Raw genomic sequence first — 17,235 nt, 5'->3', positions numbered from 1 at the left:
GCAGGGGCTGGGAGCCAGCTACAGCAAAAGCTTGTTGAGACATTTTCTGACAGTGAAAAAGAGGAGGTGAACACCACTCCAGACACCATGGCATTAGGATTATCCTGGAGATGTTAGCATGAATTTTGTTTTCAGCTTAGGAAAGTCAATGCCTGCAGCTTCACTGGTGGTCCCGCTACACACCTGATCTTACCCACGGATGTTCTGCTCTCCTGCCAAAGGAAAGGGTCCTATGGAAGCAAATGCTGTACAGCTTCCCCATGCACTGAACTGAACGAGGTCAGCTGGAATAAAGCAGCTGAGAATAGGGTGGCCATTTCTTATGTGGGAATAACAGCAGCAAGGCTGGCACAAGGATTGTTTTCTTTTGCAAGGAAAAACTAGGAAACAATCACCAGGGTTTTATAGATACCCTGTCAAAGGAAAATTGAAGGGGTAAGAGCAGATGCATTTGTTATATAAATGACTCATCATTAGAAATGAACATATAAAATTTAATAGCTTGGTTTAAAATACATTTTCAATTAAAAAACAGCAGGCAAAACAAAAAAAATCAGTTTCGTAAAACATACATGACATTGCTGCTACTGTTATAAGACCCGTGTCCCAGAATATCTTATAGTGGAAAACAATCGTCAGATTTAGTTCACATACTTCATTAAGCAGTAAAAAGAAATAACATTCATGTCAATCTTACCTCTATGGAGACTCTAAATCTACTTCCCTGACCCTAGACCAAGTTTCTGCAATAAAACCTCCATTTTCAATAAAAATGTGTAAATATATAGATATGTATTCAATATATCAGGTTTTTTTAAAAAAATTCCCTTGCCATAGTAAAATTGTTCCCGTGACAGCTGAAGGGAAGCCCAGGCAGGAGGCTGGTGCTGGCTGGGTACGAGTCCTGTGGCTGCTGTGCTGGCAGTGGATTCCTGTATGGGGTGGCAGGCGTTGGCCAAGTCTCCCCAGCATCGTGCTGCACATCAGCCTCTCTCCTTTGGCCTCCAGCCCACGTGTTCTGGCCGCAAGCCCACAGTCAGAGATGCATCCATGTGGAGTTTGCTCGACTCCAGCCACAGAGCAAAGAGGGGAGCACGCAGTGCCCAGAGCATTGCCAACCCTCTCTTGGGGCTCATCAATGGACGAGAAGAAGAAAGGAGGAGGGAAGAGAATGGGTAATGGAATGAACCAGCTCAGGAGTGATCCAAATACAAATTCCAAAATACTGTATTTCATATAAACCATTAAAAAAGAAGGTGGGGAGGGACTTCAAGTGGTCACCTGGACTCACCACCAAGGGAGAATCAATTACACCTCTGACAGTCCAGAGATACCTTTGCCCAGCCTGGCTCTGAAGACCTTTGGTGCCAAACCACTGCCTCCATGGGCAACCTCCTCTTCTCACTAGAGAAGACTGCCTTGACACCCAGCCTGAACTTCTGCGATTCACACCCACTACTGCTTGTGCTTGCCATGAATAGGGATGACACTTCCATGGGTTGGGAGGCTGCTCCTCTCAACCATTGCATCTGAACATGACCCCTCACCAGCTAAACCATGCAGGCCATCCTCCTCAGAATCCACAAGCTCTGGCTGAAGGACCACATGGTCTGACCTGTCTGAGACATCTGCAAGGACTCAGCTCTGCTGACAGGGCACCGTGCTCCAGTGGAGGCCTCAGCGATGCCAAGCAGAGCCAAGGCAGGGGGGTGTCTCCTATTTCTTGCAAGTCATGCTCCTGCTGATCAACTCAACATGGCATTTGCCTTCCTCTTCCAAACAACACCATGATGGAGCTGAACAATAGTAGGATACGATTTGTTAACCATCAAGTAGAATCGTTAATTATTAAGTAAAATCATGTGCTACTTTTCCGGACTATTTCTCCAGTCTTTGCAGGTTGACCTTCATGTCCTAGGTGAGGTATGAGCAGCTTTGTAGTGTCTGAAAACATTATAAACCTCTTTCATTACCCAGATCCCTAACTAAAGCTCTGACACTGGACCTGGCACTCACGTTCATCTGCTCACTATGTAATGGAGGTTTTTGCCTTAGAGCCAAGTGCTGCCCTTTAAATGCTCCTCTCTCACTTGCTGTTAACCAAAGGGTGCCTTTCCTTCATAAGCACATGCACACAAGCAAACAGCACAGAGCAGTACTTTTTGGAGGTGTCTGGCACTCCCAGCTGGGGCTCAGGATGCCTGCTGTGCCCATTGGGTCTCTCCAGCTCAGCAGCTGGTCCATGGTATGCACAGACACCAAGAATGCATAATCTACTTGCAGGCCCTATGCGCTGCTAACACTTGGCCTGCTGAGCCATTTTGCCCCCTTCCTCTCTCAAAAGCCTTGTCTGTGCATTTCCAGTTGTTGACATTCTAGGCCTTGCAAGCTGGCTCCAGCCCATGGGTTCATCCAGCCTGAGCTGCTGGTGTGGGTAGCATCCAGCTGAGCCTTAAGTACACTGCTACAGAAAAAAACCACCCTCCAGGAGACCTTCTTCTTGACCCCCAAAAGCGAGACTTCAAGAGAACTGCATTGCTCAGCTCCTCTTGTGACCCAACTCTCAGACTTGGCCCAAATTACCTCCCAGGACAGCAGTACACAGCTGTTTCAGGACTTAGTGGCAGTTCATGAGAGAAACCAGGACTTCCATTGCCTGCCTGTGCATGAGGATTTAGGAGAGAGCCGGTATCTTTTTCCTTCCACATAGGAAGATCCATGTTTAACAAGCAGGTCTCTTGTGCCTTCTATGAATGTACAAACGTGTGCTCACCTTTGGTGTATGATAAGGGTTTGTCCATTTTTAAATATCTACGTTAAATATGTTTTCTCTGTATATGGCATCCTTTTAGATGGGCTTCATTGCATATATTCACGGTATATACAGAACACCATATTTTATATATATTATATATCGCTTATATGTACACATTTACAAACCTTCAAAAATATATTGCACTTATATACAATATAGCTTCATCTGATGAGAGTTCACACAGTTACTAAGGCGAGTTCTTCATAAGCAAGGCAGTTTTACATTCCCCCCAAACAACAAGAGTGATTTCAACAGTCTGCCCTGGTCACAAGTAAACATTATAAAGACTTTTCTCCAACCTGCATGCAACTCCTACTAGTATCAATTAGTAGTTTTGCAGCTCTCCCTAGCAGAAAACAGTCCAGTAAAATGGTATTAGCTGATAACGGGCTCAAACATGGTTACTGAATAGATAAATAAGACATCACCAGGCTAAAAGGCCACCTTCCAGGAGATTTCCCCTCCCGTACCTACTAGTGGTTTATACACTAGTAAAAATATATACATGCTCTCCATTTAATTGCCAATCTTTGCTTGCCCTTTTCAAGTGCAAATAAGGTCATGAGCAAGAAGACAAACACAAATGCATTAAGCAAAACCACTGCTCTGCTCCCAGAACAAGTCAAACACTTGGCTTTCTTCTGGAGGTGATTAGTGTTTTGCCCAACATACTGAACTATGGGAAAATGCTCACTTGAGACCTTTGTTTAAAATCCACAGAGGATCTGTGATCTTAGATCTCAGTCAGAGTGAGCTTGTAAGATCCTCCAACCTCTTCAATCTGCAGCTGGAAGGTATCTTCATTAGAATAGTGTTTCACAATGTTATCATCCATGTTGACCAGAATTCTGGAAAAACAAAATAGATCAGATATTTTACAGTTCTAAATGCCAAAGAGAGCAAAGGCATCCTCAAACCTAAGAAAGCCTGGACTGCCCAAGGGTAACATAAGATCCCTGCTCATCTCTCTCTGACTCATTGTTTCCCATAGCAGATCTGGCCGTCCTTACCCAAATGTGCCATCAAGGCTGGCAGCCACACTTCTCAGAGTCTGAATGAAAGAGTTAAATCTGGCTCCTGGACCAGGGAGGGAGAGAGATCTTGGAACTGGCAGAATCCTTCTGAAGCTGCATGCACTTGGGGCTCTGACTGGGTTTGCTTGTCAGTTATGACCTATCAGCACAAAACCCTACAGAGCTCGCAGGGAAGAAAGTACCCATGCTTGGCCACTTCTTCCACTTGCCAGAAAGGTCACACACACACACACAAAAAGCTGTGCTTAGCAGTGGTTTAGATATCAAAAATTCTAAACTTTTGCAGCTGTTCTGGTGGGGTAATTCTGCTATGAAAGCACAACCCTGGAAGGGTGTAATTTTCTGGCAAGAAGGGCTTTGGAGAAGGGGCTAAGACCAAAGTGACTTACAGACAACCCAAGAAAATTATTGAGAAATTAAAAGATAAAACAAAATCAGACCATGTTCAGAAACTCAGTTATTTATGCTACAAAATAAAAAGATGGTGAAGTATGGCCTCTGTGAGAAACAGACACTTCACAACAAAGTTCTCTCCAATTTAGCCCACAGAAAGACAACCAGGGTCTAGTAATTGTAGCCAAATGCAGATATAGTGAGCCCAGTCAACCACTGGAACAATTTAACATGGGTTGAAGAAGGTTCTTCATCACTGGGAGTCTTTTAACAAACTGAACTCATCTTCCTCTGACATGGTCAACTCTGGTTCAAATAACAATTAGCTCAGAGAGGTTCCGTGACTTGTATTTACCCAGAAGTCAGACTACGTATTTCTATAGGACCCTTCCTATAGTCTTCCAGTTTTCAGCTGTGGATGATGTTGGAATGTGTGTACATTGTGTGCACACACACATAACTGCAAATGGCATTTGCACACCTGCAGTGCATGGAAGAATTATACAGCAGATCTGCCCACAGGTCTGAAAAAGGTGTTCATGTTCTTAGGCAGTTGTTGCACAGGTACATACTCACCCTTTTTTACATTTTTTGAAGATTTTTCCTATTTTATCAAAAGGAACATCATACTTGTCAGATATCTAGAACAAAAGAAAGCAATGATTGGTGAAGCAAGGAGACTGCTGTTATTGTCTTTCACTTCCTATTTTACAGAAAGGAACAACAACAAAAAAAAAGCCTGCAAATGAAGACAACTGCTCTGCCTTATAAAGGCAACACTAAATCCCAAACTATAGTTTAAGTCTACAGATGAGAACTTCTTCTCTGCATTTAGCCAACTTCTGTGCAAAAAATCTAATAATGTTTAAAACCTGTCTACTTACTTCTCATACAGCAACCTCTTCCCCTACACTCAAAAGCCCATCCATTAAAAGCCACTCTACACCCTGACTCTCATTCTCTCATGCTTCTCTGTTCTCTTAGCATACTGAAAACCATTTTTAAATTCAGTGTCAGACGGATCAAGTGAAAACTAGTCATGAGAGTGGCTGAAAGAAGAAAATACCAACAGAGAGAAGACCTCTGCTGCTAAGGGCATGAGGCGATCAGAAACACTCCCCTTCCCCAGAAGGTTGACATCAATGTGGAGCCCCAGACACTTTCATGCTTCTCTGTTCTCTTAGCATACTGAAAACCATTTTTAAATTCAGTGTCAGACGGATCAAGTGAAAACTAGTCATGAGAGTGGCTGAAAGAAGAAAATACCAACAGAGAGAAGACCTCTGCTGCTAAGGGCATGAGGCGATCAGAAACACTCCCCTTCCCCAGAAGGTTGACATCAATGTGGAGCCCCAGACACCATGGCACTTCAGTACAACCTCCAGAAAGTCGGGAGGTCAGTAAGCCTGGTTTACTTTGGCAAACTGCTCTATCCCACCGACAGCAAGTACCAAACCAATACACTGCTTTGACAAGCAAATGTACAGGGAGGTTCCCCCAAGCTACAGCTCTTGGTTCCTTGCTTTTAGAAATCCAAGTGAAACAACAAAGGTGCAGCTTCACTTCAGGACCACAGGGTAAGGGAGGACTTCACAGCCTTCAATCCCTCTCTCCATTAGCCCTCACCCTCCAGCTGGCAAAGCCTCACAGCCAGGATAAGATAAAAATTCTGGTTTCAGAACTATCTCTAAAATCAAAAGTTAGTGGCCAGACCTGCCTGTACACCCCCAAAGCCCCTGTTCCCTGAGCAGAGGCATTAGTCACAGAAAGAGACAGACAGAAACGTCAATTTTGAGCTCATGCCAAACATTACACCATTCCTTGGACTTAAGCTCTGTACTTCCCTTGCTCTGCAGCAGCAGGGATAGTGGAAGGCTATTTTGGAAGTCAAGCACCAGAGAACAATTTCACACGTGTGCACAGATATATAAAAGCCTTCAGCAACACACAGAAGCTGGGACTTGGAGCCCTGCATTACTGGCTTGTGAAAGGGCAGTGGAGGCCCCCAAACATGGCTTTGAAACAAACCCAAGCCACTGGACACATTCTGAAAATCACTCCATCTTCTAACTAAAGTACCCTCTCTGACAAGAGGAACATCCAATCATCGAGTTTGACACACCTGAATTTTCAGGAAGGCTTCTTACCCTCAGACCCCACAGATGTGAGGTAAGGTACTTAAAAGAGAAGCTTCCTGAATTCCCTTAATAATAAATTAAAGCGTTATTTGCATTAATTTCCACATTATTGAAAGGAAATCTTCCTTATTCTCCTTATCCAGAAGAGCAGAAATATGTGGACACAAGCTGTGACTGAAAGTCTGACTCCTGTGACTGGCCAGTGTGTAAGGACTGGGTAGCCAGGGTTTTTTCTCAAGGACTATAAACCAACCTTGTTACTTACCGCTTCCATTAGGCCTTTCAGAGATGGTGTCTTTAACATTAGTGCATCAAAGACTTCCTCTGATTCTTTTCGGACATAGAGCAACACTGGAAAGCAATTTGGAGAGGAATTAACTGTGCAATTGCTTCTCAGGAAAGATCTGTGTCCCACAGTGACTAAGCACATGGGTACATCCACTGAGAATCTTAGGAAGAAATATACATACATACATTCAATATCGACTTAAAACTGTAGCACAAACATGCACAACTAGGTTAGCTCAAAACTTACTCCTTCCACATAAAGCCACTGTATGCTCAAGCATCTTTCCTGTCAAAATACTTTCACATTTTATTTTCTCTATTATTAGAAAAAAAAAAAAGGTCGTATTTGAAACAAAGAAAGGAGGAACAAAAACCACAAATCTTGGAGACTCGTGGGTTCCTCCTTATCTCACAGTCATTTGCCATGAGACTTCTCACAATCAAATGATTTGACAGATGCTATCACAGCAGGTGAAGCCATCCTGGCCACCTCCTCATTTTTAAATAATTTATTTGTACAGTTCTCTGCTCCTCCTACGCTGTCTCATCTTTCCTCCTACCCCTTGCTGTGTTCCAGTAATACTCATACCACCACAGCTGAAATACAATGCAGGCTTGGTCTCCTGCGAGGAGGGGAACCAAAGAGCAAGAACCCCAATTAGGTGAGCATCCCTAGCGTTCTCAAGCTAGCATAGACTCCCTGTATGTAACATCAGCCTCATTAAAAACTGCATTAAGGCTGAGGAATAAGCCAGGAGAGCAAGAAAGCTTGGACTTTAACAGCTTTGCTGTCTTTAATCCATCTTCTAATGACTAGGTATTGCAGCCTGGATTGTTTGCAAGGGTTCATCAGCCACAGCTTTGACACACCTGCAACATGGAACAATTACTGGCATTTCTAATTGAACAAGGTGAACTCAGGACAGCACAGCACCTTGATGCATTTCCCAATTTTCCTGCTAAAGGCAGGTTTAACAAGGGAGGACTGTAGATTTGAGAAAGGAAGACAGGACACATACTCTCAGTTACAGCACAGATGAGAGTCAGCCAAAGAAGAGAGAATCCCATGGGCCTTGTTTTATGGCATACAGCAACATGGAAAAACAAAAAGTCTGATTTCCTTCTGTAAAATTCATCCTTCCTTACTAGTTTATCCAGACTGCAGAAGTGCAGCCCCACTGTGGTCAGACTTGCTAGACTTAGCATTTTCTGCTTCACAGGTTTAATACTTTGTTGTGGTCTTTCCACACACAACTGTCATCAAGCAGGCACACCACCTCCAACATCCCAAAGGGACCTCTGACCTCCATCCACAACACCACAGCAACATTAAATTGCAACGACTGAAACTCAGTTAAAAATTAGCAGAATATTCTCTTATCTTAGCTTTCAGAGGTGAACATACCATTTCCTGGCACCATGAAAGATGCAACAGTGTTATATCCAGAACCAGTTCTGGTGTTCATTGCTCCTGGAGGAGATTTCCAGAGCATTTTGTAGCAGATTACATGATGAATTCTCTCCCCCAGTCCATTAGGAATACTGGTAAGCTGCTCACCTCCTCTTGACTCTCTTTCCTTATAGGTTCAGAGCCAATTACTGTCTGAGTTGGCAGAAATCCCCAGAAATTCTCACAACGTACAAGATTTGCACAGCTGAACCACATCCTGATACATGAACTGTCATACTCAAAGCCAGAAAAATCAAGCTCAAGTATACATCAATATGAATTAAAAAATTCATTAATGCATTTCTCTATCATGATGGACAAATACTCCAAACATTCAGTTTCTGAAAGAAGAAAATACCTCTTTTTGGCTCTTCTATTCTGGACATCTTATTTGGAGTAGCAATAAAGTCCTCTTCACCAATATAAGCTCCTCTCTTCAGGTTGGAGCTGTCATTGACAGGGCAAAAAGTCAGCAGTGGTACAATTACAGGGACTTATCCCTCTGTCTGAGGGCAAGGTGTCAGGAGGTCAAAGGGCAGCTCTTACCTTTCACCCTCTAGTTCTTCTGAAGCAACAGGAAGGACCTTTAAAAACAAAGGGGAGATTTTGTGAATATTTCATCCAGAACTAGAATTCATTTTCTCCTATAATCTTTTGATGCTCAATCTTCCAAAAGCCAGTAAGCATCTTCTTTACCTTTTTTCATAAAAAATATTAAAGGATCTCAAATGAGAGACAGGAACAAAGAGGAGCTAACCATCTTTCTACCTGGACTGGTGTAGAGTCTTCTGACAAAACTCAGCACTAGGGCCTTTGTAGGAAAACATGCAGGACTGTCAGCCTTAGGGATACAAGTTTATTCTCCATCCCTGTCAGGAGCTCAGACAATGCTCTTAGAAAGTAAAGTTTAGATGCTGTGAGAGCATGGCAGAACTCTCAGCACAGGAAAGTTCAAGATTTTGAAACCTGGTTGCATGCTAATTTTTTCCCTTCCAGTTTCTTGTAAGCTGGAACTTTCCAGGAATGCTGAGGCAGGGCGCTCTGGCAGGGGATCACAGAGCTGACATGTGCCAGTTCCACAGGATAGATTTTCACCCTGCAGCAGGCATCTGGAGGAGCCTGTGCTGCACAACAGCACACCAGGATCCCAAGGGATGTTACAAGAGAAAACCAGCCTGCAGTTCATGCAATGGAAATGCTGTGGAAAAATTTTTTCAGGTTCACAGAAACTGGACTTGATAGGAAAACAATTTGATGATAAAACATCCCCAGTTAACTCCAGCCAATATACCTTGGAGCAACATCTCTTGCCCACATGAGACTCAGCCTGCATTTGATTACAGCACTGCTGCAATCTGACGTTCTGTATGTACATATGCACACACAGCATCCCAGGCCTTTTGCAAATATATGCCAGAGCCTCCTCATCCCCACACCCATGAGCTTTACTCACATGAGCCCCACGCTGCAGGTTTGCAAAGTGAACATCAGGAATGAAGAGTACAGGCTGAGTGTCTAGGTCCATGAAGGGCTTGAAGATGGTGATGTCAGTACGTTTGTGTGAGGGAAGCATGGGCACTTTGACATCAGAAACTGAGGAGACAAAGATCGGGATAGAGGATACTGAAGGCCCTGATGGGGCCCTACGTCATTTAAAAGGTACACACGCTACTGAACAAGGGTACTCTGCAGCGAGGGTTAAAGCAAAAAGCTCCTGTGGTAAAGGAGTTTGAACTTTGGTTGTCTACCTCTCAACTGAGGGCCTGGGCCCTGAGGAAACAGCTTGTTTCACAGAGTAGTCAAAGCTTTCTCCATCTCTCCAACTGAGCTGCTCAGTTTTGTTCAAATATTAATTAGGATGGACAACAATCTAGCACTCATCCCAACAGAGGAACCAAGGTCTTCCATCTACCAAGTAAGCCATCCAAACAGAGGGCAAACACTAGTCCCTGCCCCACCTTCTCCCTATCCATTCCCTCAAAAGCTTGCTGGTGTTCCTATATCAGGAAGGTAGAAAGAAGACAAAGGAAGAACTTGCGTGCTCCCAACTGGGAGCATCTATCTCAAAGAGACAGCACCACAGGAGCACTATACTACAGAGACAGTACAAATACTGGTTTGTGCAAGTCGTTGAAGTTACATTTTGATTCCACACTTTCAAGTTTCCCATTTTGGTTCCTCTCGTTGTTCATCCTGGTCACCTCAGGGTAACAGCCCCTAGTCCATTCCCCCTGGGATCAACACTATCTCCCACACAGCACTCTGGCTCCCACAAGGCACCAGCTGATGTGACACAACCCACCAAGAGGACAGATTTCATCCACAAAGACTCTCTGAGGAGAAAGTGAGGCAGGAGGTGCCTTAAACTGCACCTCAGATATAGTCATGTAGTCATGTCAAACTACCACAGCTGAAGACTTTATTTTACCAAGTGGAAACATATCCATCTGAGGTCAAACCAAGTGCAAACAAAACAAATGTTTTTCAAACAAAACCATTTCTCATGTCCTCAGCAGAAAATACACTATTATCTCCTTGCAAAACTGATTTTTTTGAAGATCGCTCAATTCCTGTAAAAATAACTTTGACCAAAGGCCACCAACTGTTTCTGCTGTTGAAGAGTTCATGTACGTGTGGCATTTGCGATCCTGGAGGTGAGCAGAACTGCTTATGGCTTAAAAGAATCAAAAACTTCCCACATAAGAGCTAAAAAGCAAAGGATCGCACTTTCCAGGAAAATAGGGGGCTCATCAGGCTAAGCCCAAGCCTAGAAAATTAACATTGGAAAGCAGCTCTTGTAAAATCATCAAATCCTGGAAATGTGTACTGAAACTGTCTTCCCTTTCCAGCCATTATGCAAAGGGCTGCATACAGTAATCTTTTGGGAGCTGCTGGGGCTACTACGTTTGTGAAACACAAACAGTGTGCTAAACTGCCTCTCATGATGTATTTCAAAAAAAACCAAAACCCCAGCCCTTTCCACAACTGCCCTTGAGCAAACAGGTTCCCTTCAGCATTATCTTCTGAAGCTGCTCCAGCAGCCTGTACCTGCTGTGTCAGGAAAATCCTGCCCAGCGAGCTGAGAGGTGCATGCTGGCTCAACCAGTTGGGCTGGTAACAGCACACGGAGCAGAGCAAGTGAGAGCACGCGCCTGCCCCGTGCCAACGAAGAACAGGGAGATACAGCTTCCACTAAGCAGCTCTGCTGGTGAATAACCAGTCATCCAAAGACAGGATCTGTCATCTGCAGCAGCTAAAGGAAGATGCTCAACAGGAAGAAACTCTTCATCCTTTACATACCACAGTGCTGAGGTCTCCACATGCTTCACATGTGCAGAAACTTTGAAATTACTTGCTAAGGACCACTTTGCTCTAGAAGAGTGAGCATAGGGCTGAGAGGCTAGAGGCTCAGCCCCAAGGCTGCCATGGCCTTGCTGAGGAGCTGTAAACACATTTTTAATGTAAGTTAAAGCCTAAGTTTAGGATAAAGCTGAAAATACCTGGAACAGATTGTTCTCACTGCCACCTGGATTGTGAGGGGCTCCAGCACTGCCCAAAATCCCACCCTCACCCCACCACTTCAACTACTACAACCCATACTTGATTGGATACACAGAAGGACCCTGTCTCGGACAGAAACAACTATACAGAATGAAGCCCTAAATGACCCAGTGTGTTGCAAAACACAGCGTCTGTTCCATAAGGAACTGCTTATAACAAGCACTAGTCCACACAGGATAAAAATTGACTTGAGAGTTCTACTGCACAAGCTATTTCTAGCCAAAATGAAATCCAGTATTAAAATACTGACGGAATAAGTTCTACTTACAGGCATTCAACTGAGAGCTGGGATCAGTGCACTTGCCTTTTCTTTTGCTTTGCTTTCGCTCTTCATCCCTGATCTTCCTCTCTGCTCCCTGTCAGACAAGAGAGGGAAAGGAATGGGGGAGTGAAGAAGAGGGGAGGGGGTGAGAGAGAAAGAGAGGTATTTTTATTTTTTTGAGGTTTTTTCAGCTGCAGAGGCAGGAACACCAATTCTTCCAGAGCTGTGTTTGTGGAGGTCAGTTCCACAGTACCCGAGCTGCAGGTTTGCCAGTGTGCCAACTCTGAGATCTGCTTACTTTTGAGTCCTATCATCTAATGAAATCCAACAACCATATTCAAGATGTAAACACTTGCTTTTCTTTCAAGTCAGATGCACATACGATGACAAAAGATACCCACATCTTACAATTGTGTAACAATTGTATAAAGCATTAGATAAAAATATAGTTGAAGTGTTTAAAACAATAAAGATTTGCAGGTTCCCCCAGTTTAGGAGTTCACTCAATTGTCATTAAAATCTACAGAAGTCACACCACACTTGGATCACCAAGTGCAAGATACCTCCTGCACATTTCACACAGAGCCTGCAGCAGTTGCACCAGCCTTCACTGAGCTCAAGCTGCAGATGTGTGTTGCTTTAAAGCAGGGACTATTTCTTCTCTTTTTATCAGGGCCGGGCCAGGCCATGGTGGAACCCACAGATCCCTAGCTAGGTTCATGCCTGCACTGCTCCTGGCCTTCCAAACCAAGCAGTAGAAGGTACAGTGCCATATTGCCATACTTTCTGCAAGGTGCAGACAGCCATGATGGAGACAGAGAAGGAAGGAAGAAGCTTTGGAATAGTGGTCATTCCTCCAGCTCTGCCCAGATCTCACATGTGACTGTGAGTTAAGTCAGGGATGTTACGTTTCCAGCTGCATGAAGCGATAAGCCCACAGGAGATCCCCAACACTCAATCCTGGTGCTACCACCAGATCACCAAAACTGGTATACACAAGTTCTACCTGTCTCCCAACACCCTCCTGCAAAGCAGGGCAAAAGGTAACAGTTATCTGGCCACACCAAGCCCTTATTTCTCATTCCCTCCCCTTCAAAGCTGCCAAAACACATCCACGTCCTTGTATGGTGCTGGAGGAAGACTCGATTAGCTATGGCAAATAAGGTGTTAAAACTCCTGTGGCATGGGGTGGGAATCCATGCCTAATGGTGCACATGAGAAGGGGAGCAGCCCTCCTTACTTCCCAGTAAATCAACACTCTATAGATGCCAGGCTGCCTATGCCTGCTGGTAGCACTGGGCTCATCTGCACAAGCAATAAAAAGGAAAACTAGCCAAGATATTTGATACATGTTAATATGTATCATCTTTTCTCCCACCCAACGAGAAGGAAAAAAGCAGCTTCAGGCAGCTGTGGTAAAAAAGAGAAAAAAATTACACACGAAGACACAGGCATTGCCAGGTTTGCTTGACCCCATAAAGCTGATATGGTGCGCTACAGTGAAGACATCCCACCTAAACCTCAGCACAGCTGGACGTGAACTCCTCTGTGTCATCCCTTACCAGAGTAGTCACAACATCTCAGCGTGACAACAGAAAGATCAGATTTGGCTCCAGATCTGATTTTTACCTTTCATGCGGAAGTAATAAAGTTGTGCTACTCAAACACTGTGCTACAGAACAACATCTGCTCCCTTCTGGAGAGCATGCTGATTCAGCAAGAGCACACATTTTGAGAAAACCTCTGCCTTCCCATTCCCTGCTTGAAAGTCAACTTGATACAGGCTACTGGGGCCCAGGTAAATACATCTCAAATCCCACATTTAAAAAAAAAAAAAAAAAGTAAGTTATGTCTTGATAACACGCTTTTCTGCCCTGCCAGCAGAGCTCAGGGAGCAGTGGTTTCAAACTGAAAGAGGGTAGTTTTATATTGGACATAAGGAGAACATTTTTTATGGTGAAGGTGGTGAGGTGCTGGAACAGGTTGACCAGAGAAGCTGTGTATACCCCATCCCTGGAAGTGTTCAAGGCCAGGTTGGATGGGGCCTTTGAGTAACCTGGTCTAGTGGAAGTTGTCCCCGACCATGGCGGAGATCTAGACTAGATGACCTTTAAAGGTGCTTTGCAACCCAAACCATTCTGTAATCATGCAACTGAAGGAACAGTCTCCACGTTGCTGCCCATTCACATCAATGCTCCAGCAGCCTTGCACCCACTATTTCCTTCCAACAGCATCTCACTCATTTGTTCCTACCATCCCATGAAAGCCTTCCCACAGCACTGCCCATCGCTGCCAGAGTAAACAGCAGATCCCAGAGGGAAACACGAGCTGTAGTCTGTGAAACCCCGGATTTAATTTTCCTCATGTGGATGCACAGCTAAGGTACCATTCAGAGCAGAGGTCTTCCTCCTCTGGGACAGGTCAGCCCTATCCCTACTCAGCCCAAATATTGCTGGGCCAAGCCTCAAGGAAGCTTGTGCCATAAAATTCTACAGGATGATACCATTATGCCCATACTGCTTTACTCAGGTCCTGAAATGACACAAGAGTGGATGAAAACCAAACATCCTGGGCACTGCAAGCACAGCCTTGACAAAGGAATAGAGGAGACATCTGTGTTAGGTGGCCACAATATCATAATTTTCTGCTGGTTTGGGGTTTTTTTCCAACAGACCTCCACACCATAGACTTGGCCCTCCATGAAGAAAATATGGGTAACAGAACTTCTACAGGTATGAATGATCACATGGGGACGAACACATTCAGGGCTGTAACAGGTGTGGATATCATAGTAACAATGGTCCTATAAACATTCTAAAGCAGCTGGCTGATTACACAAGATTCCATAAATGGCAGAAAATAGGTGCTTTTTCTGAAATGCCAATGCTCTTATAGGAGCCTGGAGCAACCAGCCAGCATTAGGGTCCGTAAGTACATGGGGTTGTGTATGGTATGATAGCATGCAGGGGCTACAGGCATGGCTTCTCTGAGAGGGTGTTTATTCCAAGAAGCAGGCTCCCTCATGCCCAACAGAGCCAATGCCAGTCAGCTCAAGATGGCCACTTGGCTACCCAATGGGGGTAGTGCCTCTGGGCTTATGTACTTAAGAAAGGGAAAAAATGTTCTGCAGCAACAGTCAGAACTGAAGTGAGAATACATGAAAGAAAAAGCTCTGCAGATTCCAAGGTCAGTGCAGAAGGGGGAAGCCAGGCACTGGAGCAGAGATTCCCCTGCAGCCTGTGGTACAGCTCACGGTGACACAGCTGTGCCCCTGCAGCCCATGGAGGCACATGGTGCAGCAGAGATCCACCTGCAGCCTGTGGAAGGCCCCACACCAGAGCAGGTGGATACCCAAAGGAAGCTGTGATTCTGTGGGAAGTCTGTGCTGGAGCAGGGTTCTGGCAGGACTTGTGGCCCTGTGGGGCACCAACACTGGAGCAGCCTGTTCCTGAAGGACTGCACCCCATGGAAGGGACCCCCACTGAAGCAGTTTGTGAAGAAACATAGCCTGTGGGAAGGATTCATGTTGAAGAAGTTTGTGGGAACTGTCTTCCATGGGAGGGACCCCATGCTGAAGCCTGGAAAGGGTGTGAGGAGCCCTCCCCCTGAGGAGAAAGGAGCATCAGAGATGTGTAGTGAACTGACCACAGCCCCCATTCCCCATCTCCCTCTTCCCTTGCAGCAGTGCAGGGGGATAATTAGGGAGTGAAGTTGAACCTGGAAAGAAGAGAAGGGTGAAAGGAAGGTACTTGGAGATTCAGTTCTATTTTTTATTATCCTGTTCTGATTTTGCTTTACGTTTCTCCTTCCTTTCTTCCCTCCTCTTTTAATTCAGGTACAATTTGCAAAGTATCTGGAAGAATAAAGCAGGAGAGTAAGTCAAAATCCCAAATGGAAATAAAAAATGCACTGGCATTACTGTATTACTAGATTTGCTGAAATTTCTGCCATAGCTTGAAGGAAGCCATTGGAGTCTATGTGCTGACTACACATCTGCCATTTTATTAACCAACTTGTCTTACTAGCAGTGGCACAAGCCTGTCAGTCATTTTAGTATTGTGTCAGTAATTGACTGGACAATTTAGGAGTAAAAGATCCCCCTCTACCCTGCAGCAAGTCTGTGCTCTCTGTATTGCAGAGAATACAGGTTGATAGCACACAAGACTCCCAGATTACTTTGGTGAAAAAACTTCAGATGATACACTTGCCTCAATCTCATCTTGAAGCAGGAAAAAGAATAGAGAAAAAGAAGGAAAAATAAAGGCCTGAAGAAAGCTCATGAGACCCAAGCCTCTTAGGCTTACTGGCAAGTCTTTAAGATGGCTCTGGAGAGCCTTTGCTAAGTCCCTGTAAATTCTTTGCAGAAAGTATCTCAACAGCAGCAGCTACAGGCAGCTCTCCCAGGCATGCAGGAAGGCACAGGGACCTATTTAAAAGCCTATAGATGGACAACAGAATGTGGCAGGATGAGTTAATGGAATGCTGCAGCAGGGGCACAGTGCAGAGGGCACCATGTATTTTGGGGGTAAGCAGAGACAGAACAACGGTGCACAAGAATCCTTGTGTTGGTGTCCTGGGGAACACCAGGCAAGACTACACAGTGTGTGACCAGGGCAAAGCCAGCACAGGACTGGAGAGGGGGGTTACAGGCCTGCCTCAGCCCTGCGGCTGCACAGACAGGCATTTGAGGTATCACCTGTAAGAGTCCGCCCTATGAAGATGGAGTCAGGATTCAAAGAATGAGAGGTCCAAATCAAGCAGGGTTATCAGCAAATAGGAAGTCAACATGGTTCACAAAAATCAAAAGGACTGGGGAAGTCCAGGAAGCATTTATCACAGCCTACAACAATCTTGGTCTCTCTGGAAATAACATTACACATTACTTGCCCTGGACTTTCAAAAGACTGCTCAGACAGGAACAGGTTATGAAGACTGGGAAATTTCCTTTCTCTGCAAACTCAGTTAAATTTTTACAGCTGCTTTCAGTGCAGCTTCTGCTGTTTCTTTCACAGCTTCTGTTGAACAGTGGCTTTGGGAAAGGCATTAATTCTGTGTGCTAAATGCATTAGGCAGAGCAGTCAAATTACAGCACCCATCCAGCTTGTAAATAGGCTTTTTCTTTGCTGCTGTATCTCACAGCAGTACATCTTTTGTTCACAAGGTCTGCAAATTACTAGTTCGGGGTTTTTTTATAACAAATGCAGCATGAACACATGAAGAAATTTAAAAGGAACAACACAACAGAGCTTGGGCAAAAAGACAAGCCTGCACTTGCTCCAGTCAATGGCAATGAT

At 44.7% G+C, this 17,235-nt stretch overlaps 1 protein-coding gene across 1 annotated transcript in view; it reads right to left on the bottom strand.

Moving 5' to 3' along the window:
- Nucleotides 1–473: 473 nt before the first annotated feature.
- GRHL1 (grainyhead like transcription factor 1) overlaps nt 474–17,235 on the bottom strand; it is a 38,229-nt gene continuing 21,467 nt past the window's right edge. The window contains exons 9-15 of the mRNA XM_017744981.1: nt 11,948–12,035; nt 9,572–9,711; nt 8,665–8,702; nt 8,477–8,565; nt 6,646–6,731; nt 4,819–4,883; nt 474–3,663 (exon numbers count right to left, since the gene is read on the bottom strand). Coding sequence (XP_017600470.1) covers nt 3,549–3,663; nt 4,819–4,883; nt 6,646–6,731; nt 8,477–8,565; nt 8,665–8,702; nt 9,572–9,711; nt 11,948–12,035 — 621 coding nt within the window. The 3' untranslated portion in view covers nt 474–3,548. The remainder of the gene's footprint in view (nt 3,664–4,818; nt 4,884–6,645; nt 6,732–8,476; nt 8,566–8,664; nt 8,703–9,571; nt 9,712–11,947; nt 12,036–17,235) is intronic.

The sequence above is a fragment of the Corvus brachyrhynchos genome, unplaced genomic scaffold (assembly GCF_000691975.1).
Source record: "Corvus brachyrhynchos isolate BGI_N302 unplaced genomic scaffold, ASM69197v1 scaffold116, whole genome shotgun sequence".
Taxonomy (NCBI): domain Eukaryota; kingdom Metazoa; phylum Chordata; class Aves; order Passeriformes; family Corvidae; genus Corvus; species Corvus brachyrhynchos.
The sequence above is the reverse complement of the archived record's forward strand: the minus strand, read 5'-3'. Positions and strand labels throughout refer to the sequence as shown.